At 42.0% G+C, this 23,487-nt stretch overlaps 1 protein-coding gene and 1 pseudogene across 5 annotated transcripts in view; both read right to left on the bottom strand.

The window, feature by feature from the left end:
* The window catches only part of PAPSS2 (3'-phosphoadenosine 5'-phosphosulfate synthase 2), a 134,892-nt gene that overhangs the window by 22,174 nt on the left and 89,231 nt on the right, over nucleotides 1-23,487 (bottom strand). For 3 of the 5 annotated variants that reach the window (XR_010318101.1, XM_064269607.1, XM_064269608.1), the window contains exons 5-11: nucleotides 22,257-22,375; nucleotides 22,022-22,135; nucleotides 20,191-20,302; nucleotides 16,051-16,256; nucleotides 5,481-5,616; nucleotides 4,106-4,374; nucleotides 2,594-2,823 (exon numbers count right to left, since the gene is read on the bottom strand). Coding sequence is in view for 4 of the 5 variants with exons in the window: in XM_064269607.1 (XP_064125677.1) it covers nucleotides 2,594-2,823; nucleotides 4,106-4,374; nucleotides 5,481-5,616; nucleotides 16,051-16,256; nucleotides 20,191-20,302; nucleotides 22,022-22,135; nucleotides 22,257-22,375 (1,186 nt within the window). In the remaining variant the exon portion in view is untranslated. Of the gene's footprint in view, nucleotides 1-57; nucleotides 1,382-2,593; nucleotides 2,824-4,105; nucleotides 4,375-5,480; nucleotides 5,617-16,050; nucleotides 16,257-20,190; nucleotides 20,303-22,021; nucleotides 22,136-22,256; nucleotides 22,376-23,487 lie in introns of those variants that run through there. The other 2 variants (XM_010589130.3, XM_064269606.1) reach the window with 1 other exon arrangement.
* Nucleotides 22,382-23,482, bottom strand: LOC135227923 (small ribosomal subunit protein uS14-like; annotated as a pseudogene).

The following is a 23,487-nucleotide window of genomic DNA, read 5'->3' on the forward strand; positions in this document are numbered from 1 at the left end:
TTATGTAAAAAGTGCAAAGGATTGCCTCCCAGGGAATAAAAACATCAGAGGTCGAGTATCTCACAACAGCCTGAGTCTTTGGAAAAGTATTTTTTCCAACTGCAATAAAATTAGCTGGGATTAGAAAACTCGGGACCTTTCGATATATAAGAAGGCTGCTTTGTAAGTGCCCTTGTTCAAGGTGCTTTGTTTTGCAGCTGAGGGGAATCAGGCCAGCTCCTGTGTTGCGTGCTGTAGGTAGCACCAGGGGAGACAAGTATCTTTGCGCTAGTTCAGCACCACCATTAAAACCAGTTGCCGTTGAGTCTGACTCACAGCACCATATTACTTCCTCATCAAGCCAAGTCTGTGTTTTTGTTATAGTGCTCAGCAGCTCACAGTGCATGCGTACGTGACTGGCTGATGGTGTGAACCGTTTTTTGGTTATGGGGGACCTCACTGCTGCCAGATAAACCTAGCCTCTCCATAGGACACAATGACCACAGCAAAGAGGGAAAAAGTTAACTTTCTACAACATCGCCAGATGGTTTGAGCCCTGGGCACTCTAAAGTCACCATTTAATTGAAGTTACGTTATTCACAAAAGGCCGTTCTGACTTAATAGACAATATAGCTTTCATGGCGGAACTAGGTTGCATAGGTCTCAGATTAAATTCACATTTTCACATATTTGGTTTCTACAGTTTAGGTCTTAATTCACCAAAGAGATTGGGCAGTAAGGCTGTATATAGGCACGAGGTCAGACATTAGCAAAAATCTTGACATGAGGCACACCTCATATAGGGTGAGAAATCCCGTTTGTTTTTTCCTGATGAGTTGGACAGAAGAGGCTGCTCAACTGATTTATTTTACTACTGGTATATGCCCTTGGGAGAGTGCAGGTCGGCAAGACTTAAGCTAGAAAATAAGCTTTATTTGTTGGCAAGTAAACTAGACACATGGTAGTCAAAGCTTTGAGAAATCTGGGCCCCAGCTGCTCAGATGCTGTAGAAAGTACAGCTGATTTCATTCTGAAATGTATAAGAATATCGCTTCCACCTGGTTAAGATTTGGTCTCCAATGTCTTTTTTTTTTTTAAACAAATTTGACTTTAAATTATACAATTTTGACCTAGTTAGGAAATAGTAACTTTAAAATCAGTCACCAAGAAGCAATTGGATACAAAGCCATCTATCTAATCACAAAAATAGAAAAGAGAACCAAAGAGCACTTCAGAAAGAAACTCTGGAGCCAAAGGCATTCAGTTGTTCTTCTCCAGGGACACGTAGTAATCTGTCAGGACCTTCCATGCTTTGGGGGCCATGAAACCGTTTGGGGGATTTTCTCCTTCCCGGGCGAGCTTCCTCATACGAGTTCCTGAGATGAAGTCAAACTCATTGTGCCTGTCACAGGTGGCAACAAAGAACTCAGTGGAGGTAAATATCTATTTTAAGGATTCCTAGATTAAGTTATGAGTCCTTAGACCCACATTTCTAATTTCTGTAAAATATTGCATCTTCTTCCAAAAACGAGCATTTCACTAAGTCTCCGGTAAGGGAACTTGCAGAAGGGAAATAAGACCAATTGCTAGAAAAGTACATCATGTTTGGTGGAAGTAGAACCAATTGCTGTCAAGTAAATTCTGACTCATAGTGACCCTATAGGAGAGAGTAAAGCTGCCCCATAGGGTTTCCAAGGCTGTAAATCTGTACGGAAGCAGACTGCACGTCTTCCTCCCGAGGAGCAGCTGGTGGGTTTGAACTGTCACCCTTTCAGTTAGCAGCCAAACGCTTACCCACTGCACCAGCAAGGCTCCTCTGATAGAGGGTCAGGAAAAATGAGGGAAACCCTCAGATCGACTGACACAGTAGCTGCGACGATAGACTCAAACACATCAACAATCATGGAGATGGTACAGGACTGGCAACATTTTGTTCTGTTATACATAAGGTCTCCCTGAGTTAAGCTAACTGAACGGCAACAATCTATTCAAAATTTACTGTGCGCCTGTTCGGTTCAAGGGGACTATCTTAAGGCCAGAGACTATTTTCTCTGTCTACTCCTACGAGCTCTGAGCATGGTGAGCGCACTAAAAATATTCACTTAAATCTTTTTCTACTTTGACTTCCTTTTGCTTAATGTCTCAGGCACCCACTCCTTGCTCAAGGCATATATGTTGAAAGAGAAATATTTACTGAGCATCTACTATTTGCAAGGCACTATGCTACAACTTTCCAAAACCAAAAACCAAACCCACTGCCATCCAGTCAATTCTGAATTATAGCGACCCTATAGGACAGAGTAGAACTGTGCCATAGGGTTTCCAAGGAATGGCTGGTGGATTCCAACTGCCGACCTTGTGGTTAGCAGCCTGAGCTCTTAACCACTGCACCACCAGGGCTCCTGCTACAACTTTAGGGGATAAAATATGAAAGACTAGGTTTGATAATGGGGAAAGACTATCAATTCTCGACTCCATTCTCACGAGCCTCTGATTCCAGTGAGGAGCACGGGGAAATGGGCTGGACAGCCTAAGGTTTTCAAAGGTATAAAATTCTGCCCTACCATTACAGTTGTACAGATGCTGATGAAAGGATTTTCCTCTGGATACCTACCTTGCTGGATCATAGAAGTCCATGGCTTTTTTGGCTTTGTTGTAGGCAGCCACTCGGAATGGAATGATTTCTACAGAGGTAAGGCCAGGGGCCATGCTCAAGACCTTGGCTCCATGAGTGGGTTCATACAGGTCCTTCTTTATCTCAGGGTGGGGCATTCCTGCAGGGTCCCGGCCCACGATGTAGAAGTTGGCTCCCGCAATCATCCGGGCCCTGCAGTGCCACTGGACCTAGGAAATACCACATAAGGGACATGCTGGTTATCAGTGGCCAACTTTATGGGTCCCTGTTCACCGAGGCACCTTTAGGCTTTCAGAGTAATTCAGTGATGTGGTCCAGCTAAAACTGCAAGAAATGCAGAGGTGCCGAAGACTCTGTGCTGTCTCCTTCAGACCCTTGCTTGGTCATACTGGGTAGCATAGGGGCTTTTTAAAGATAAAATTTCCCCTTTTAGAACCCGATGTATTATTTTGTCATCTCCTCTCCAAACAGACTAAGCAGACTGGGAACACTCAGATCTTACTGTTCTTCTACAAGATTATGTGAATTATATTTTCCAGTTCCTCTTTATCCAGAATAAAGCACAGCTTAAAGGAAATTACAAACTCCAACATCTTATGATTGCCAGTAACGAGCTAATTACCTTTCATATGCAGACAATGATTCCACTTCAATACCACACTGAGAATTCAAAATGAACTGCCCTCTTTATAGCTCAGAAATACAAAAGATGGAGAGGGGAGTTGGGAGCCTGGAGCTGTGATCTGATTGAAGAGGAGTCATTAAGCTCAATTTGGGGCATTCCCAAGGGTTGGGCCCTTTCAATTCATCATACTTCTCACAAACTCACTCAAATCTACCACACTGGTGGTTTGGTGGGATAAAGAAAACTTCTGCTTGATTGGCTCGCTGTGTTATGATGAAAGGGAGACATTTCTTTAAAGGCATCTTCTCCCTCCCCATGTAGCTCACAGGACATGGTGATGCACTTAGAGGAACTGGAACTTCTGAAATTCAGTTAGACTAGATACAACTTGTTGTATAACCCAGTTAAGCTGCGTTATTCACCCTATTCACACACCAACTTCCATATTCTCAAAGGCAATATAGAACAGACTTGATTCGATGTTTCTAGCATTTTTACATAAACTAAACAGAAACATCGAGGAGCCCTGGTGCCACAACAGTTAAGCACTGAGCTGCTAACTGAAAGGTTGGTGGTTGGAACCTACCTAGTGGCTCTGTGAGACAAAGACCTGGCAATCTGCTCTCATAGAGATTACAGCCAAGAAAACCCTATGGGGCAGTTCTACTGTCAATGGGGTCGCTATGAATTGAGAACGGATCAAAGGGCACCCAACAACAGCAACAAATGGAAACATAATTATGATGGATAAATAGGAGTGACCAGAAGATTCTAAAATCTGTTCATACAAACAAAGGATCCTAGAGATTCATTGGCTCTTTTAAGTTTGAGCCTGCACTTTTGAGTGCCATGGCCCAACTGCTCACCTCAGTGGGGCCAGCATATAACATGGGAGATGGAAAGATGGCAACTATGGTTGACTTGGGATCTAGGACCCCTTCTTCGAGCACAGCTGCATGCTGCTTCATCCGCCAGTCCAGGGGCACATCGTCATCCTTGGTCCAGCCACCCAGAGGGTGTAGCAGGAGGACCGGGTGCTTGTAGCCCCTCTCCAGGAGCCGCCGGCGGGTGTCCTGCATCAACAGAGCATGGCCATTGTGGACAGGATTGCGCAACTGGAATGCGAACACCGCATCTGGGAAAGGAAAGCACAAAAGCCAAAGGAACACACATGTCACTTGACCATGAGAACGGCCAGAAAGATGGAGCTGTATCTATTGGTTAGTACATTCATTACATCTACCTGCTTTTGATTAGCAACTGAAGAGCACACCTGGGGCATTAGAAGTGCTAATCCAAAGGCACCAGCCAAAGCCAGACTGCTCAGACAGAGATAGAACTCTGAGGAAGGAAGCCCTAAAGGGAGAGCCTGATTCAGAAATGGAAACGTTTGTTGCCAGGACCTTTCCTGCAAAGGAGGGCTCAGACGGGGGTCAGCACTAGTCAGTCCTCTTGTGCCTGGCTCCAGTCTCACGCCCCAGCTGGGGGAACAAAGAGGAGGAACATTTTCTGGGGCCTGTGCAAGGCTTTAACAGTACACAGAGGTAAAAAAAAACAAAAAACAAAAAAACTTCACCTTCACTTTAAAGAAGTCTTCAAAAGAACTCTAGTGATAGACTTCTGAGAGCTTTAACTTCCTTTTCTGATTATGAAATGTAATTAGTATATAGTCATTATAGAAAACTTGGGAAATGCAGAAAAGCCCAAAATAGAAATAAAACCACCCATAATCCTATTGTTACTTTTTCCTCTTTCTTTTTCAAAATGGATGGAGTAAAAGGTGAAAATCTTCCCCTCCCCTTGGTCCAGTTGCATCCCCACGAGGTAGCCCCTGTCATCTGCAATCTGGTGCACACACTGCCATCATCTTGTGCTTCTACACATAAAAGTTGGCTGGATTTTAAATTTTATTATGTTTTCCAAAACAGGATTATGCTCTGCATATCACTCTGCCACTTGCTTTTGCACTTAGTGAGTACCCCTTGGGCAGCTTTCTGTGTCAGTGCATGTTTTTTATATATGAGTGTATTAACTGCTGCAGAGTATTTAATCTATGGGTATAGTGCCACTGTAAAAAACTGTTTCTGTATCAACAGACATATCAAATAGAAGATGTTTCCAGTTTAAGTACAAAAATGTTGGTTCCTGATATCCGTAATCCTTTAATCAGAAAGTATGTTTTGGAAGTGTTCTGAGGGTGGTAAGGAGTGTTACCAAGTGCGCCAGAGCCAGCCTACATACCAGCATTCATTTCTTTACATTTCTGTTTGAGCTCTAGAGGCGTCAGGCGGTATTGGTCCAGCCCATCATTCCACCTTATTCTCTCCAGCACTTGAAGGTCCCCACCAACCAGCCAATCACCGCTTTCCATCACCATCTAGAATGAACATTAATAAAGTTGGTAATGATTAATACTGATTTCTATATTATTTGAAACATTTTTCTATTCCTTCTGGATCAAGCTTGGGTTGTTGAAGATGCTAAACATCCTACAATGTACAGGACAGTCCCCTACAACAAAGAATGTCTGGTCCAAAATATCAATAGTGTTGAGGTTGACAAAGACTGGAGTAGAGACAGGTTGACTGTGAAAGTGACTTGGATGTGTTGGCATGGCTCTGTCTATAAGACCTGTGCTCAGGCAAATCACTGAACATGAATATGGTCCAGAAAAACTCACAACCTATACATTTGCTTACTCCGCTTTCTTAGAATGTCGTTGTGTTGTTGGGTGCCATCAAGTCGATTCTAACTCCTAGCCACCCCATGTGACAGAGTAGAACTGCCCCATAAAGTTTTCTTGGCTTTAATCTTTACGGAAGCAGATCACCAGGTATTTCTTTCATGGAGCTACTGGGTGGGTATCACCAACCTTTCAGTTACCAGCCAAACGCTTAAACATTCGTACCACCAGGGCTCCATTTTGCTCAGAATGAGAAGACAGATTAAATTTTGAAAGAGTACTAAAAACCAAACCCACTGCCATCGGGTCGATTCTGACTCATAGTGACCCTATAGGACAGAGTAGAACTGCCCCATAGAGTTTCCAAGGAGCGCCTGGAGGATTTGAACTGCCGACCCTTTGGTTAGCAGCGGTAGCACTTAACCACCATGCCACCAGGGTTTCCAACGCTGTGAGGGTAAAACCCCAAACCAAACCCAGTACCATCGAGTTGATTCTGACTCATAGCGACCCTATAGGACAGGGTAGAACTCCCCCATAGAGTTTCCAAGGAGCGCCTGGCAGATTCGAACTGCTGACCCTTTGGTTAGCAGCCATAGCACTTAACCGCTACGCCACCAGGGTTTCCTGCCACCAGGGTAACCCAAAACCACCCAGGGTAAAAAGGTAAAAAAAAACCAAATTCCTAGGAGTGCAGTAACTCATTTGGACGCTAGGGGTCTACCAGGTATGTTCTATTAATTGTTGAAGGCACATTGAACCAATTTGGTTTACCACTCAGCCTAAAAATTTACCTGTTTGAAGAGCTACGCTCAAACTGCTTTTGGCATCTCCCCCACCCCCCAACTGTGGTCCAGCTATCAGGAAGGGTGTCCTGTGGCTATACCTAGTTTCCCAGGCCTTTGTGGCCCAGAAGACCCTACCCCCTTGCAAGCCTTTTGTCAAAGGCAGGAGAGGAGCCACAGCTAGGGAGTTGGCAGAATTGGACACACTTGAACAAGGAACAGGCTTTGATGGAATCTAGTGAGGTAAGAGAAAGGGAGATTGGGCTTAGAATCACAGACAACAGAATTCCAAAAAGAGAGGATAAGCTGAAACACCAGGATGAAGACAAAGAGAGCTAGGGCAAATAGGCTCAAAGAGGGCAAGGAGAGGAAGATTTGAAATAAACAGCCTGGAGAGGAAGAGGGAAATGTGCAAATTGGGAAAAGAGGAGCAGCTAAGAGTAGAAAGATGCAAAGGTCAGATGAAGAAAGGGAGAGAAGTGAAGGGAAAGGATCAAAAGGAAGATAAGAAATGGTGGGTTCTCCTGGACCAAAGGAGAATGAAGAACACCAAGGACACAAGGTAATTACGAGCCCAAGAGACAGAAAGGGCCACATAAACCAGACTACATCAGCCTGAGACCAGAAAAACTAGATGGTGCCTGGCTACAACTGATGACTGCCCTGACAGGGAACACAACAGAGAACCCCTGAGGGAACAGGAGAACAGTGGGATCCAGACCCCAAATTGTTGTAAAAAGACCAGACTTAATGGTTTGGCTGAGACTAGAAGGACCCCAGTGGTCATGGTCCCCAGACCTTCTGTTGGCCCAAGACAGGAACCATTCCTGAAGCCAACTCTTCAGACATGGATTGGACTGGACAATGGGATGGAGAGGGATGCTGGTAAGGAGTGAGCTTCTTGGATCAGGTGGACACTTGAGACTATTTTGGCATCTCCTGCCTGGGGAGGAGATGAGAGGGCAGAGAGGGTTAGGAGCTGGCGGAATGGACATGAAAAGAGAGAGTGGAGGGAGGGAGCGGGCTGTGTCATTAGGCGGAGAGCAATTAGAAGCATGTAGCAAGGTATATATAAGTTTTTGTGTAAGAGACTGACTTGCTTTGTAAACTTTCACTTAAAGCACAATAAAAATTAAAAAAAACAAAAAGCAAATAAACAAAAAAAGAAAAGAAATGGTGGGTTCAGGAAAAGAAGGTCATGATGAAATGGTTCAGAGAACAGAATTGAGAAGAAGAAAAACTAACATTGTGATTCCTTCATGTACATCTATCATAGTCACAGGATTCTGGAGCTGTAAGAAATACTGGAGATCATGTGGGCTAAATGCCCTGTCAGATGAGAAGGCAGTCTTACAGAAGTGAGGTGGCAGAGTTCAAGAGCACACAGCTGTCTTATCAAAGCTAGGACCCACATCTAGGACTACTCAAAACCAGGGCCTTCTTCTCACAGCACCCGCTGCCTCTAAGCAGTGGTCTTCATGCTGACTTTTCAGCATTACCTCGACAAGATTGTCATCCATCCTCCACTGTCGCCATGTATTATGGCCTGACCCTGGGCTCGCTGCTGGGAATTTGATAGGAAACAAGACAAATGTGGTCCTTGATCTCATAGTTGGTAGTCTGAGTGGTTTGACAGAAGAGTAAATGGGTAATGACACCTTGATACCATAGGAAGTCATGATAAATAGGACAAGTACAAAGTGCACTGGGGGTACAAAGAAGGGCACTCAGCCAGGCTTATGGGGCATAGAGGAAGGGCTGACTTCTTCAAGGAGATAAAGGAGTAACTAAGTTGAGGAAATCCTGGTGACGTAGTAGTTAAGAGTTATGGCTGCTAAGCAAAGGTCTGTAGTTGGAATCTACCAGGCGCTCCTTGGAAACCATATGGGGCAGTTCTACCCTGTCCTATAGGGTCACTATGAGTTGGAATCAACTTGACGGCAATGGGTTTTAAGGTGAGGAGGCGGAGGTGGAGGGAAAAGTGTCCTAGGTTGAGGAACTAGCATGTGTAAGAGAGAGTATGATATAAGGCCAGCTCAGAAAGACTGGAGGAGAGAATATGTTGGGTGATGGTGAAGTAAGATGAAGTCACATCTTTACAAAGGTTCCCAAATAAAGATTGAACAGATCACTCTGGCTACAGAATGGAGAATGGTTTGGAGAGGAGTAAGGCTAGAGACAGGGAACAGATGAAACGGCCTCATCCAGGATAAGTTAGATTAGGAAAGAAGTGAACAAATTCTAGGAGGCCGAATTGTCAGGACTTGGTGATTGAATGAGTGAAAGGGAAGAAAAAAGGAAGAATGACATCTAGGTTTTAGACATGGGCCACTGCTAAATGGTGAAGCTAGAACAGGTCTGGGAAGAGGTTGAGTACATTGAGTTTGAGGTGCTCGCAGAATATATCCAGGTGGAGCCATACAGGAAACAGCTGGATATACTCCAAATAATCATTTAAGCAGTGGTTCTCAGTCTTAGCAGCACATAAGCGTCACTGAGTAGCTTTGAAATCCGCAATACCCAGGTCCAACCCCAAACCAATTAAATCAGAATCTGTTGGGCTGGAATCCAGTTATCAATAATTTATAAAGCCCCCCAGGTGATCCAACTGATCTAACAGGCCATATAGCCTTCACTGTGGAGCCAAGAGATAAGAAAACCTTCACTCCCATCCTTCTTCATTGGGAAGTCATATACTCTGATCTCTTGGTTTCTGCATCTGTAAAATGGCAGTAATGATCCTTAACTAGTTCACAAGAGTATTCTAAGAAATAATTACTATTTGGAGAAGCTTTGAGAGAGCCATGGATGAAAGGCAACCAGGTTTCTCCAAGCATTATTTTTACAAGTTGCACCTGCTCCTCTTCATGATTTCATCTGAGATCAGGTCACATGGTTCCAATTAGTTACCGGAGGGAGAGGACTGGGATGCCTTGAATGGAAAGTCAAGGGTGACTTCAGCCAAGAGCTATGTAACAGAGGCTGACCATTTCCTTGGTGACTCCCACCACTTTCCAGCAAATGTCATGCCCATGCCACATGGAAATACAAGAAGGCCCATGATTTATTTTAGAAGGCTTGAAGTTCTAAAAAGAAATCCACTTTTAAGGATTATCGTGAGTTTCCAAGGTGCTTTAAAAACAAACAAACAAAAAAAGGGCAGCAAAGAGTTTCTTTCCCAATAAAACCCGTGATTCATGCATCTAGTAAAAGCACCTCCAATAATCCAAGTATAGCACATACATGGCAAGTGGCCTTCTGGTTTATCCACGGCTCACTGCTCACCATCAGCTCACTGAGAATGTTCAGAGTTTCTCTAATGACGTAATGGTCCAGTCAGTGGCAACACTGTCAAGGCTACAAGTCACACCACTGCTCTTCCTGGCTTCTAAGAAATGCTGAGTTCCAACTGCTAATACACATTGCAAGACAAGATGAAAATAAATAATCACTTAAAAGCTCCCTCAGTTCTGTTTGTTTTAGTGCTGGTCATGTGTTATGTGGGTCTAGACACAAGACTGGGAATATCTGAACTGGCGTAATGAAAGGCCATTATTCTTTGGATCTGTGGGTAAAGATCCCAAATATATATGATTACTACCAGGAAAGGAATGGAACAAAGGCAAAATTACACCCAGAACGCGATATTCCTCAAACAGCTCTTTGTCTAGCAATTTTAAAGACTGATGGCCTCTTTGAGGAAAACCTTTCAGATGATTTTGATCTGGATGTGCCTTACATGAAGGTGATTATCTGCAGGAAGAACAGTCGTGTCTAATAAATGGGAAAATGGCTTTGCTTGCCCATTGGCCTCTTGTGCTCAGATAAAGAGGGCCCAGAGGCCACAAACAGGGAACTTGAAAAGGTCCTTCCTACACTGGAGTATTGAACAACTGAAAAAACAAAACATAACTTTGCCAAAAATTTCTGATGACGTTTACTCAAACACCCAATTTGCAGGGTCACAGGGCTGGAAGAGACCTCGGACTTTATTTTGAGTGTGGCCACTTCCTTTTTATGTGAGGCATTGGTGGTTCACTGGTAGAGTTCTTGCCTCCTATGTAGAAAGACCCAAGTTCAATTACTGTCCAATGAGCCTGGGGCCAGATTACCCAATAAACAAGGTACGCGTGGGCTTACTTGTGCATACTTACGAATCTGTAGTGAACAATTTCACCTGTTTTTCACCTGATCAACGATGTGGTAAAACCCATGTGAAATTGCACACTACAGATTCGTAAGTAAACACAAGTAAGCCTGTGCACACCTTGCTTAATGTAAGCCGATGCGTACCTTGCTTACTGATTAATTCACCCCTGGATGCACCTCGTGCACAGCCACCACATGTCTGTCATTGGAGGCTTGCATGTTTCTATGATGCTGAACAGGTTTCAGTGTAGCTTCTAGACTGAGATGGACCAGGGGGATCTAGGCCTGGTGATCTACTTCTGAAAATCAGCCAATGAAAACCCTAGGGATCACAATGGCCCCATCTGCAACCAATTGGGCAGTGTTACATTCAGTTGTGTATGGGGTTGCCATGAGTCAGGATGACTTGACAGCAGTTGTCAGCAACCTCCTTTTGTAAATGAAGAAACTGAGGCCCAGAGAGAGAATGTGCCTTGTCGAATCACACAGCTCTTTAGTCTCCTGGGCCTCAAAATGCTCTCTATTCCCATGAACTTTCTCATAGTTACTCCAGCTGGGGAATTTGACAAGTCAAATTAGTAGTATATGCCTTTCTTTATTTCATGCCTCGTCCTTCCCACCCTAACACTCTATTCCTGAATGAGGACTGACCTTTGCATTCAATGCAACATATTTTCCTTTTTGGAAAAGGAATCACACCCAGCAATTTCATAATACCCCCTCCATACCAACAAAAATTAGAAGTTACCAGGAACCTGAAGAGTTTTAGTCTATTTTGCCTTTAGGCAGACCCTAGATGTGCCTAATTACATGAATACTCTTCATCTTAAAAACAGTCATTGAAATTTTGACAACAATTTAAAAAATTTTCACTACAAAAGATCTGGATGTTCCCTTTGGAAACGCTGCCACTATCTGTGCTGGTTTCTGTTTACAGAAAGGATGTCATTGACCCCTAACTGGCTGTGAACTTCGAGTCCTGTTTCTAGTGGTTGGGCCCATTCTGTGTAAAGAAACTGATTTTCCTTGTATATTTCCAAGATGTACAAGGTTGTAAGTTCTGGCTTTGTTTCTGTGCATGGCTACTTCTTCTGTGAATCAAATTTATGATTTGGATTCTGTATGTGTGATGTTAGGGTAGATTATCTACCTGGTTCAGTTGTCTCCATTTAGCTAAGGGATCAGCCATTACATAATCAGAGGACTTGAGATCATTTAGACCAGTCTTCAAGTAGAGAGACATTTGTTTGCCTCTTTCTAAAAAGATTTCCCAAGGCAAAGCCTGCAAAACCTTCCTTAGAAAAATGCATTTTTCCATCTAGTCCCAGTTATTCTAAGTCCTTGGTGAAGGAAGTAAAAATAAATGTTTTTGTCCTTAGTTGAAATGGATCAAGAAAATCCTTCCGCAACCTTCCAGTAGGCTCCCTCGGCACCTTTTTTTTTTTCCTTCTTCTTTTCAAGTTTCTTCTCTCTCTTTTCCTTCCCTTCCTTTCTCCAGCCCACCTAGCCCCGTGAGCTGCATCTGCCCCTTCTCAATGGGCAGTGTTCCACTGCTCAGTGAGAGAACCACTGGCACACGGCCTCCCGGGGTCTGGGCCACTCCCGATGGCCAGCTCCTTTCCATGCCATATTTTTTGTTCTGTTTTTTTTCTCTTTTTTGCTTCTCTCTCTATCCCTTCTTTTCCTTTCTCCTGTCTACCTGGCTCCATGTGCCATCCCTGCCCCTTCTTGACAGGCCTTGCTGCACTACTTGGTTGGGGGGCCAATGGCACATGGCCTCCTTGGGTCTGCGCTACCCCCACCAACTGGCTTGCTCAGCACCATATTTTTTGGTTTGTTCTCTTTTTTTTGTTTGTTTCTTTTTTCTCTCCTTTCCTTTCTCCCCCACCTACCCCTGTGCACTACCTTCGCTCCTTCTTCAGGAGCTGTGCTGCACTGCTCGGCTGGAGAGTCACTGGTGCGCAGCCTCCTTGGGTCTGTGCCACTGTTACTGACTGGCTCCCTCAGCGCTATTTTATTTATTGTTTGCTCTTTTTCTTTTCTTTTTTTGTTGTTTCTTCTCTCTATCTCTCTTCTCTTCCTTTCTCTCACCCACCTGGCCCTGTGTGTCACCCCCCTCCCCGCTTCTTGGTGGGCTGTGCTATACTGCTTGACTGGAGAGCCTCTAGCACCTGGCCTCCCTGGGTCGGCATCACCCCCACAGCCTGGCTCCCTCAGCACCATATTTTTTATTCTTCTTTATCGTCCCCCTTCTCCCTTTTCCTTCTCCCTTCCACCTAGGCCCTGTGCTGCTTCCACCCCTTCCTGATGGGCCATGCTGTGCCATCCATCTGGCAAGAGAGACATCAGCTTGCCACTACCTCAATTCCACCCCACTCCCAATGACCAGCTCCCCCACCACCGTATTTATTCATTGTTGTTGTTTTTATTTTATTTTTGTTTGTTGGGTGGTTGGTTTCTTCTATTTCTTTCCCTTCTTTCCTTTCCTTTCTCCTGCTCACCTATTCCCATGTGCTGCCCACACCCCTTCTCAACAGGCCAATCCATACTGGTCAGCTAGAAAGCCATCAGCACATGGCCTCACCGGATCTGCCCCACTCCCACTTGCTGAACCCTACCACACCACCATTTTATTTTATTTCTTTTTCACTTTTGTTTTTCTCTCTCTTCTTTCACTCACCCACTTTAGCTCTGCACATCACATCCTCCCCTGAGCGGCATTGACATGGTCCCCCAGACCCTGCCCTGCACTGCTCCCCAGCCCTGCCCTGTCAGCCTCAGTTCATGCCACAAACTACTCATTCCTTCCCCTCCACTCTCACTGGACCAACCCTGCTGCACCATAGCTGAGTGACCTACCCTGCCCACCTGGACAAGGTGGTAAGTATCATGCCCACAGGCCAGTAAGCAACAAAACAAGCCTAGCCTACCTGCCCAAACATAAATAAAACAAAAAAGTAAGATGAAACAAACAAATCTACAATCAGTGAATAAAGAAAATAATTCCTGAATGTCCCAGAGAGAGCAGACAATATCAAAACATATTAAAAAAACAGGACAGGATGGCTCCAGAAAGCAACCAAAATAAAACACCAGATGACTTCAGGCAGAAGAAAAGGCACTGAACTACCTGATAGGAAACTCAAAACTCTAGTATTCAGGGTTCTCCAAGAGATGAAGGAAAATGCAGACAAAAAATAAGGACAAAATAGACAAAATCATGGAAAATACAGGCAAAATCAGGGAAAACACAGACAAAGCAATGGAAGAATTCAGGAAAATAATACAGGAACAAAATGTCAAAATAAACAATTAGAAATCATACAAAAACAGCAATTAGAAATTCAAAAGATAAACAAGATTTCAGAAATGGACAGTGCAATAGAAGGTTTTAGGAGCAAATCTGAAACAATGGAAGACAAGATTGGCAAAATTGAAGGCAAATCCTTGGATACCATTTTGTTTGAGGAAAAATCAAAGAATGAAGAAAAATGAAACTCTGAGAATGCTGTGGGATACAATCAAGAGTAAAAATTTGTGTGTGATTAGAGTTCCAAAACGGGGGGAGAAAATGGGAAACACAGAGAGGATTATTAAAAATTTTCTGACAGAAAACTTCCCTAATATCATGAAAGATGAAAAGCTGACTATCCAAGAAGTTCAATGAACCCCATATAGGATACCCAAAAGAAAATCGCTAAGACATGTCATAACCACACTCACTAAAACCAAAGACAAAGAATCCTGAGAGCAGCTTGAGAAAAACAAAAAGTCACATACAAAGGGGAAACAATAAGACTAAGCTCTGATCACTTGGCAGAAGACATGCAGGCAAGAAGGCAATGGGATGACATATATAAAATCTTGAAAGAAAAAAACTGCCAACCAAGAATAATATATCCTGCAAAACTCCTGCTCAAATATGATGGCAAAATTAAGACATTTCCAAAAAAATGGAAATTAAGGGAATATGTAAAAACCAAACCAAACTTACAAGAATTATTAAATAGAGTCCTTCAGTTAGAGACCAGAGACATCAGACAACAACCTGAATCTAGGACACAAGACAGCATCAGCTAGATACCAACCTAGGTAATGAACCTCTCAAGGATAAAACAAAACTAAAGATTTACAGCAGGGAACCAGAGAGGTTAATCCGTAAATGACAACAATGTCAGAACAATAAAAGAGGGAATAAATGATATAGGTATAGAACTTTCAAATGGAGAGGAAGTCAAGGCTATACCAAGTAATAAAAGACTGGTTTAAACTTAGGAAGATAGGGGTAAATTTCATGGCAACCACAAAGAAAGTTAATGAACCTATTCATCAAAATAAAGAAGAAAAACAAAGCCTCAGTAAACACAAAATCTACAAAAATGAAAGAAACAAACAAAAACAAAAAAAAAAAATCCACAAACAAAAGGAAGCCAGCACAGAAGAGGAGAGGAACAAAGAAAATATCAGCACCACAAAAAGAAAGAAAGCACTACAAAATGACAGCAATAAACTCATACCTATTTTTTTTTTATCAATAATCACACTGAATGTAAATGGCTTAAATGCACCCATAAAGAGAGAGAGTGACAGAATGGACTTTTAAAAAATAGGACCCATCAACATACTGTCTAAAAGAGACACACACCCTAGAAAGAAAGACATAAACATACTAAAAATCAAAGGATGGAAAAAATATATCAAGCAAACAGGAACCAAAAAAAAAAGAGCAGGAGTGGCAATATTAATCTCAGATAAAATAGACCTTACAACAAAATCCACCATAAAAGACAAGGAAGGACATTTATATAATGATTAAAGGGACAATCCACCATGAGGACATATCCATAATAAACATCTATATACCCAATGAAAGGGCTCCAAAATACATAAAACACATTCTAACAGCATTGAAAAGAGAAAGAGTACCACTATAATAGTAGGAGACTTCAACACACCACTCTTGGTAAAGGACAGAATGTCTAGAAAGAAACTCAGCAAAGACACAGAAGATCTAAAAGCCACAATCAACCAACATTATCTCATAGACATATATAGAACACTGCCCCCAACAGCAGCAAAGCACACATTCTTTTCCAACGCACATGGAACATTCTCCAGAATAGACCACATCTTAGGACACAAGGCAACCCTCAACAAAATCCAAGAAAATCCTTCCAAAGGTTTTGCAACTTACTTTGATATGCGGGTGTTTTTCAGACGTTGTCCCCCACACACGGGAGCAACGTTCCTCTTTTCTATGTTCATAGAATTCAGGATCTTTTAAGATAGCCACCCTCCGTCCACAGTACACCAGCGCAAACTCGCTGCACTCTTCCAGGTGTTTCTTATCATCCTCCGAGACAGGCAGTACGATGGGAATGCTCATGTTGATCACTCCATCTGTGGAAAGAGCCACGTGATGCATGAACACAGGACACAAGGTGCGCCATCCTTTAAGAATGACTCAAATGTGGACAATGCCCCTTCCAAACATTTCCTGCAAAAGGTATAAGACCTTCTTCTCTAGAGTCTGAGATGAGAAGTCCTTGAGGGGCTTCTCAATGCAGGAGATGGGGCAGTTGTGAAAAGTGGGTTAAGTTCTTTGGGACTGGGGGGGTGTCTCTTCTGGGCTTCATTTTTAAAGCTTGATTCTGACCTCAATACACTAGGGATCTTAAAGTCTTTAAAAACTCAAACAAAATAAAGTTCGGTAAAATAAACCAAAAACTTCTAGTCTTTCTTGAAAATTAACTTTTGAACAAAGTTGGGCATGTCTCTTATTTTAGTCTCTGTTTAGGCACTATCTATACTCACCAACATACTGGGGGAAAAAATTGAGACAATTAACATTAACCAATAGGACCCAAAAACTAGTCTTTCCTAATGCCGTTTGTTTGCTTCCATAAAGATTACAGCCTTGGAAGCCCTATAGGGCAGTTGTTGTACCCAGTCCTATAGTGTTGCTATGAGTCAGAACCAACTTGACGGCACACAGCAAGAAGATGATTGTTGCTGTTGGATACCACTGAGTCCATTCATAGTGACCCCGAGTGACAGAATAGAAATGCTCCATAGGATTTTCTAGGCTGTAATCTTTAAAAAAAAAAATTTTTTTTTTTTATTTTTTAATCTTTACAGGAGCAGATCACCAGGTCTTTTCCCCCATGGAGCCGTTGGGTGGGTTCAAACCGCCAACCTTTCATCAGTTGGTGGCTGAGCACTTAACTGTTGCACCACCAGGGTTCCTTGGTTTATGATTAAAGCTAATCAAGCCCACTCCATAGTCTAGTTGAGGGAAAAGGAGAGAGGCTAACAAAGGCTAATACCTTCAAGGATGCTGGTGTTCTAATTAGAAATCATGCTTTCTGTGGACTGCTTACTGACCACATGCTGAAAGAAAACATGCTGTTTGATTCCATTTATGAAGAGTGACCTGACCAAAATGAAGTAAAACATAATGCAAAGCAAAACACGGGTCAAGGTGCTGGAGGAAGCTTAGCCCTGCCTGCAACATGCCTGCAGCGCTGTCTTCCATCCATTATTCCAGGTTGAAATCCAAGGAATACTTCACTTTCCTGCTGCAATCGACTCCTTTGGTCCACTAGGCTCTTGCCCAATGTAGTTTCTGATCCAACCTTCACCTTGGCCTTGAGTGAAAATTCGAAATGAGAAAACTACACTCCCTGCCTCTGACAGGTCATTACGATAAAGGAGCTAATCTGTGAGGTGTTATGGAAAGGGGTTCTACCGAGTCATAATGCCAGCTGAACTTTTACACCTGTAACTGTAACTCCACACAGGTAGAGGCAGATTTATGGTGGTTCCCTCTCATCTTTATCAACTCTTCCAGTACACAAACTTATCCAACAACTTAATTCAGCCTTGAAACCTCCTTCAAGGCTTTAGATACTGATTTGGGCATCTAATCTTGTTCCTTTGTGTGCTTCTGCTCTGGTGGGAGCCGCCTTGGTTATTTTATTGTAGCATATCTCACGTTGGAAAAGAGTTACAGCATTGTGTTGTTTCAGCCACGGTAGGTTCAACAGATAACTTCCCACTCAACTGAATACTTTTGCTTTTGTTTTAAATAATTTTCAAGTGTTTTGTTTTAGCCTTGTTGATTCTGCTTATCTGTTGTTTGGAACTGTTACTATGCAAAAAATAAATTATTTTTTTATTGTTTAGGCTTTTTAATGAAGGGAAAATAATAATGAAAACAATATCAAAGATTAATGCTATCTTCAGAATTCTACCTTTTCATCCCGGTACAATGCAGAATTTTATAGTCACAGCAAATATGTGTTTATTCCCAGTTCTGTAACTGTTGATCATGATAGCTCCGAATTAAACTCATGCATAATCACACATCAGAAACAAATGAAGTACAATCATGCACAATCCAGCCAGGTGCATCCAGTTTAGATTGCATCTGAAGTTCATTTATGCTTAATCGATTTAAAATATTTAATAAACTCAATAGGGAAAAAAAAAATTCAGATTTGTGAAAAGGACCTCAACTCAACAGAGGTAGTGGAGCAGATTAGAAATTTAGAAAACCTCAGGGACAAAATGCGCAACAATCATTTAGGAGCAAGTTTACTTTTGCCGGCCAAATACAACATTATAAACAACAGCTGCATCTGATCCAGACATTTCCTGCTATTTGGAATCCAATCAACAGAAAAATGTAGTATTCTAACTGGTTGGATTGTGAATTGATACCTACTCCAAATGGTTAATTTAGATTGTTTTTAGTTACATTCTTAACCATTTCTAATTAATTCAACATATCTAATTATAATAATATAACTACTTGGAAAGTTGTTAAAGTACGTACCAAGATGGACCACGCCTAGAGAAACACAAACACAATTAAGAAACATGTTTTCAGCTCTCCACCAAAATAATCTTAAAACAACAATGTCAAGGAACGAATTCCTATTATGAAGCTTTATACAAAATAATATACAAATGTATTGAGCTCTTTGTTACTACTATTTTTAAAAATAGAGGATCTATGACACCAAATAGCTGGTGAAATCAGAATGTTTCTGACTGATGTTCAATACAACCCAAAAACATTGTTCAGATGATTATTAGTTTTTAAATAATTATGTCAATAGCCCCTCCAACTTCTGCAAGACGATGTTACAACCACTGTCAAATGGTTTCCAAACCAGGCTTTGGGAGAAGATGTAGAAGCAAAATGCTCTGGAATATGTATGTATTCCAGAACACCTACACACATGGAATACATGCATACGTACATTTGTTAGGATCAAATGAATAATGCCAGTGAAGTGCTATACAGATACAAGTCATTGTTGTTAAGCAAGCTATGAGTAAACCAGCTCTTCTTGGAATGCTATTTAATCTGAGAAATGAAAGTTTCAAGTTGTGGGACATTATCAATTACAGCCGTGGAATATGGGAGGAGGGCCCATTTTTATCAGTCTTTGAGTTTTGATTCTGGCTTTATGCTTCACTTTCCAGGCAGAGGCACAAAGCCAGAACACAAACATCTCTTCCAAGAAAGAACGTCTCATTTTTCTTCCTAAAACGTAGGGGCCCTTCTCAATAGTAAAAATTCAGTGTGGCTCTACTACCACCCCCACCCCCTTAGCAGACAAGTTCCATTTGAGGACCTCAGGCAGTTCTAGAAAGGAAATGATCATAGAAGGGTCCGGAAGTTTTCTGAATAACACATGCTTCCGACCTCAACCACGTCAGTTCTCTAAAAGCCATTCCGTTTGTGTCCAGAAAGCTCCCCTAATGTTCCCCTATTAGAATTTAGTGGATGAAGCCATCCTAATATATTTCATGTATGGCCATGAATATTGACACTTTAGCATCCACCAAAGGGAGCAGTTGCTGCAATAATAATCTCTGACAGAGGAACCTGGAGGGTGGAAGGCACCATAGGTGTGCTGAGCTCATCAATCCTGGCTGTCCCAGGATGGTCCCTGGAGGCCAGCAAGAGCGCTCTAACTGTCTGCTGTCTTATGAAAGTCAGGGACAGCAAAGGGCAGATGGAACTAAAACAGACTTAAATGTCTCTTGGTTTTGTATGACAGAAGAAAAAAAATCATTTTTAGTTCCTTTTTTTTTTTTTAGATTATAAATAATCAACAATCCTTTGAGTATAACCCAAAACCCTAAAAATGGAAGCTTATATATAATAGAATTGGACACACCATAAATGACCTAAATATTTTCACAATAAGATTTATGTACCATTTATTAACATTTCTTGTTTCTCCGCAGACTTCTGGGAAAGATTTTTTTTTTTTCCTTTAGTAATAAAGAGTAAGAAACAAACAAAAAAAAATCATACCATCTAGCAGAGTGTCAAAGTGTAGAACCTGCAAGTATTCCTTCTCCCGCATAAAACCCTTCAGGGGAGTGGCCCAGCCTTCACTCAAAACTTGGACCCACTGGAGATCCAGCTGCAAAACAGGAAAAGCTTGTGAATATTTCCATAAGTTCTGCTTTTCAGCCATCTGGCCTGGGGCAGTCCTTTCTTAATCAGTTGATAGGAGAATATAGAACCTTTTGTGTTTTAAGTGTTGCCATATGTTATGCTCACTCATGATCCAAGGGCCAGACAGATTTGGAGTTTGAAACCTTCCTAGAGGGGACTGGTAAAAAGATTTCAAAATGAGATGATTTATTATAACACTTTAGGCTGTATCTATCCCTTGCAAGTGAGTTGAAAATTCATTGTTTATCCTTTCATAAAAAATTCTGGTTTGGGTATATTCTTTTCACCAAATATACTAGTTACTGACCGAATTGGGCCACCAGTGCTTTTAAAAGTTCAAAATTTTTACCATAATATTGAAAGCCCTGCAAGCTCTGGCCCCTGGGGCCCATGTAGGGACCTCTATCTCCTCCCACTCCCCACCTGGGGGCCTATTCACTTACGTGGTTTCAGGGCTATGTTTTATCCCTTCTTTCTCCCCACCTGCAAACTACTATTCATCCTTTAAAACCCAGCTCATGGGTCCCTACTCTGAAGCCTTTCCTGTCATCTCTACAATGAAGAGAATTAATCACTAGATTCTTTGTAGTTCTTCTGTACCTTGTAGACCATTCTCTTATTGTAACTATTACACTACATGGCAATTATAATTATGTGTTTACCCATTTGCCTGGAGCACTGGGCACTCAGGATTTATTTTACAGAGTCGGGGTTCCTGTTTATAAATATCCCATGACTTATTAGAGTATGGGGTCTTCAAGAACTGAAGCAGGTTCCCTATTTGCTCTGCCTCTTATAAAACTCTCCAAGGCTTTAATGGATAATGAAAAGATACTGACAAAGACTTGATCACCTTGGATGGACCAACTAACACTAATCCATAAAAAGGCCGGGGCACGTGAAGGGCAGTTGGTCCCACATATTCAAGGTAGTAAAATCCATGCAACAAGGCTGTCTCTGTCTCTCCTCAGGCTGCACTGTCCTTGACGAGGGAAGAGTGGGTATTTGCTAAGTAGAGAAAGACCCAGGTATTCACATCTCTTTAGGTAAGAATTACTTTTTATTTACTTCAAATTCCTTCTCAATTGCCCAGAAGCACTTGTATTCTGGACAAATTGTATCCTCAGCTGCTGCCAAAAAATAATTACTGCCTGATGCCTACACTTTGGATAACCAAAGATATAATGACAGTTACACAAAATTATACAGAAAATACAGAATTTCTTTCCCAGTCTACCTCTGTACATGGCACTGACCAGCTGCCTCGTGGCAACTCTTTGTGAGAGATTTAATTGGAGAAGAGGTTAAAAAAAAAAAAATTGGCAAAAGTGAAGCGTTTTTCTAACAGACATTGCATTTTCCTTATTGATGCCTTCTTTGGTATTAAGGGTACTTGTAAACGCGCGGTATAAATCAAACCAAACCCGTTGCCGTGAGGTTGACTCTGACTCACGGCAACCCACGCGGGTCAGAGTAGAACTGCCTCAAAGGTTTTCAGTGGGTGGTATTTCAGCAGGAGATCACCAGGTCTTTCCTCTGTGGCATCTCGGGGTGAACTCGAACTTCTAACCTTTCGATTAGCAGCTGAGCGCATTAACTCTTTGCATGACCCAGGGATTTCCAAATGGATTATAGTGATCAATATACAGCTTAATTCTCCTTTGGCTAGTCTGCACCTTTTTACCTTAGTAATTGATAACGAAGGGAGAGTCTCAGCCTCAGCTCGAACTTGGTCAAGTTTGTTTTCCGGCACGAAGAGTTCATGGATGCCTTTGATTGTAGTGTGGGGTACAATGTTCTGAAATGAATCATAAATGGTAACAATTTGAAATGAAAACTATAAAAGGAATGTTTTAATAAATAGATTATCTATCATTACTTTATTAAATTAAAAGAAAGAAAAAGATAACCTCACCCACCTGCTCCTGCAGAAGTTCTACCACCTGCTGGATACAGTCACTCACTGAGGACAAATTGGTTTTAAGCACACGCTCTGGAGTTTCAGGTTTCTCATAGTCAGAATCAATACCAGTAAACCCTGCAAGGAGTAAGAGTGAAAATCACGCATGCTCAGACAGAGCAAGCCTTTTTTTTTTTAATTGAAGATTTTTTTATTTTATGTACAAAGAGTTTGCATTGTTTCCTTGTAGATGTCTTGGATAATCTATTCAAGGATGATCACTTAGTTCAACTTGTTATTAGGTGCCTTCGAGTCGATTTGGACTCCATATTACAGAGTAGCCCCATAGGGTTTTCCTGGCTGTAATCTTTACAGAAGCAGATTGCCAGGTCTTTCTCCCATGAAGCAGCTGGGTGGGTTTGAACCACCAACCTTTTGGTTAGCAGTCAAGCGCTTCACCGTTTGCATCAGCAGGGCTCCTTTAGTCCACCTTGATGAAGCCTATATCCTTTGCATACTGACGGAAATGCCAAAGGCACATTTTGAGGCCGTATTTCTGGATCAGACTGTGCCAGTTTGAGCACAATGTGGCAAGAGCAGGAACCCTGGCTGATCTTTCACGGGTGGCTCCAGTACAGCTGCTAGTGACTCATCTTGCTTTGAGGGGTGCACCAAGGCAAAAGGGCAGAACAATCTTTTTAACCAATAAAGCATAACACATGCTAAAATAATCTGTTAAACTGAGAATTCAGATTATAACAGAAAAGGTCAAACAGCCGTCCTTGACCTCTAGCCATAGGTAAGAAAATAGATAGCTGTATTTTCAATATGGAAAGTCCCCATGTTACTAAGAAAATCTGGTTAACTAAATCCAAGCCCTCTGCAGCTGATTAGCATTGGAAAAGACGACAAGAAGGAAAATCTCTGAAACGTATCCCTACGCATACTCACATATACACATCCATTTCAGTTCTCTGAACTTTACTGCTTATGGCTGAGGAGGGAACAGTTCTTTAAAAACTAGGACCTACATTTCAATAAGCCTATGGACATAATGAGTGCATTATCTATGATTCGATAAAAATGTATGTTCACTATACGCAATTTTGGAAAACAGTTTTTGAAACTTTTATGCAATTTTGAATAATACCACTTGAAATTTCAAACAGATTTTGAGCACAGAAGGGCAGAGAAGAAGGAAGAATCAGTAGCCTAAGCGACTAGCGAAGGAGCTGTCAGCTGGTTCTCAT

The sequence above is a fragment of the Loxodonta africana genome, chromosome 16, assembly GCF_030014295.1.
Source record: "Loxodonta africana isolate mLoxAfr1 chromosome 16, mLoxAfr1.hap2, whole genome shotgun sequence".
In the NCBI taxonomy this organism is placed as follows: domain Eukaryota; kingdom Metazoa; phylum Chordata; class Mammalia; order Proboscidea; family Elephantidae; genus Loxodonta; species Loxodonta africana.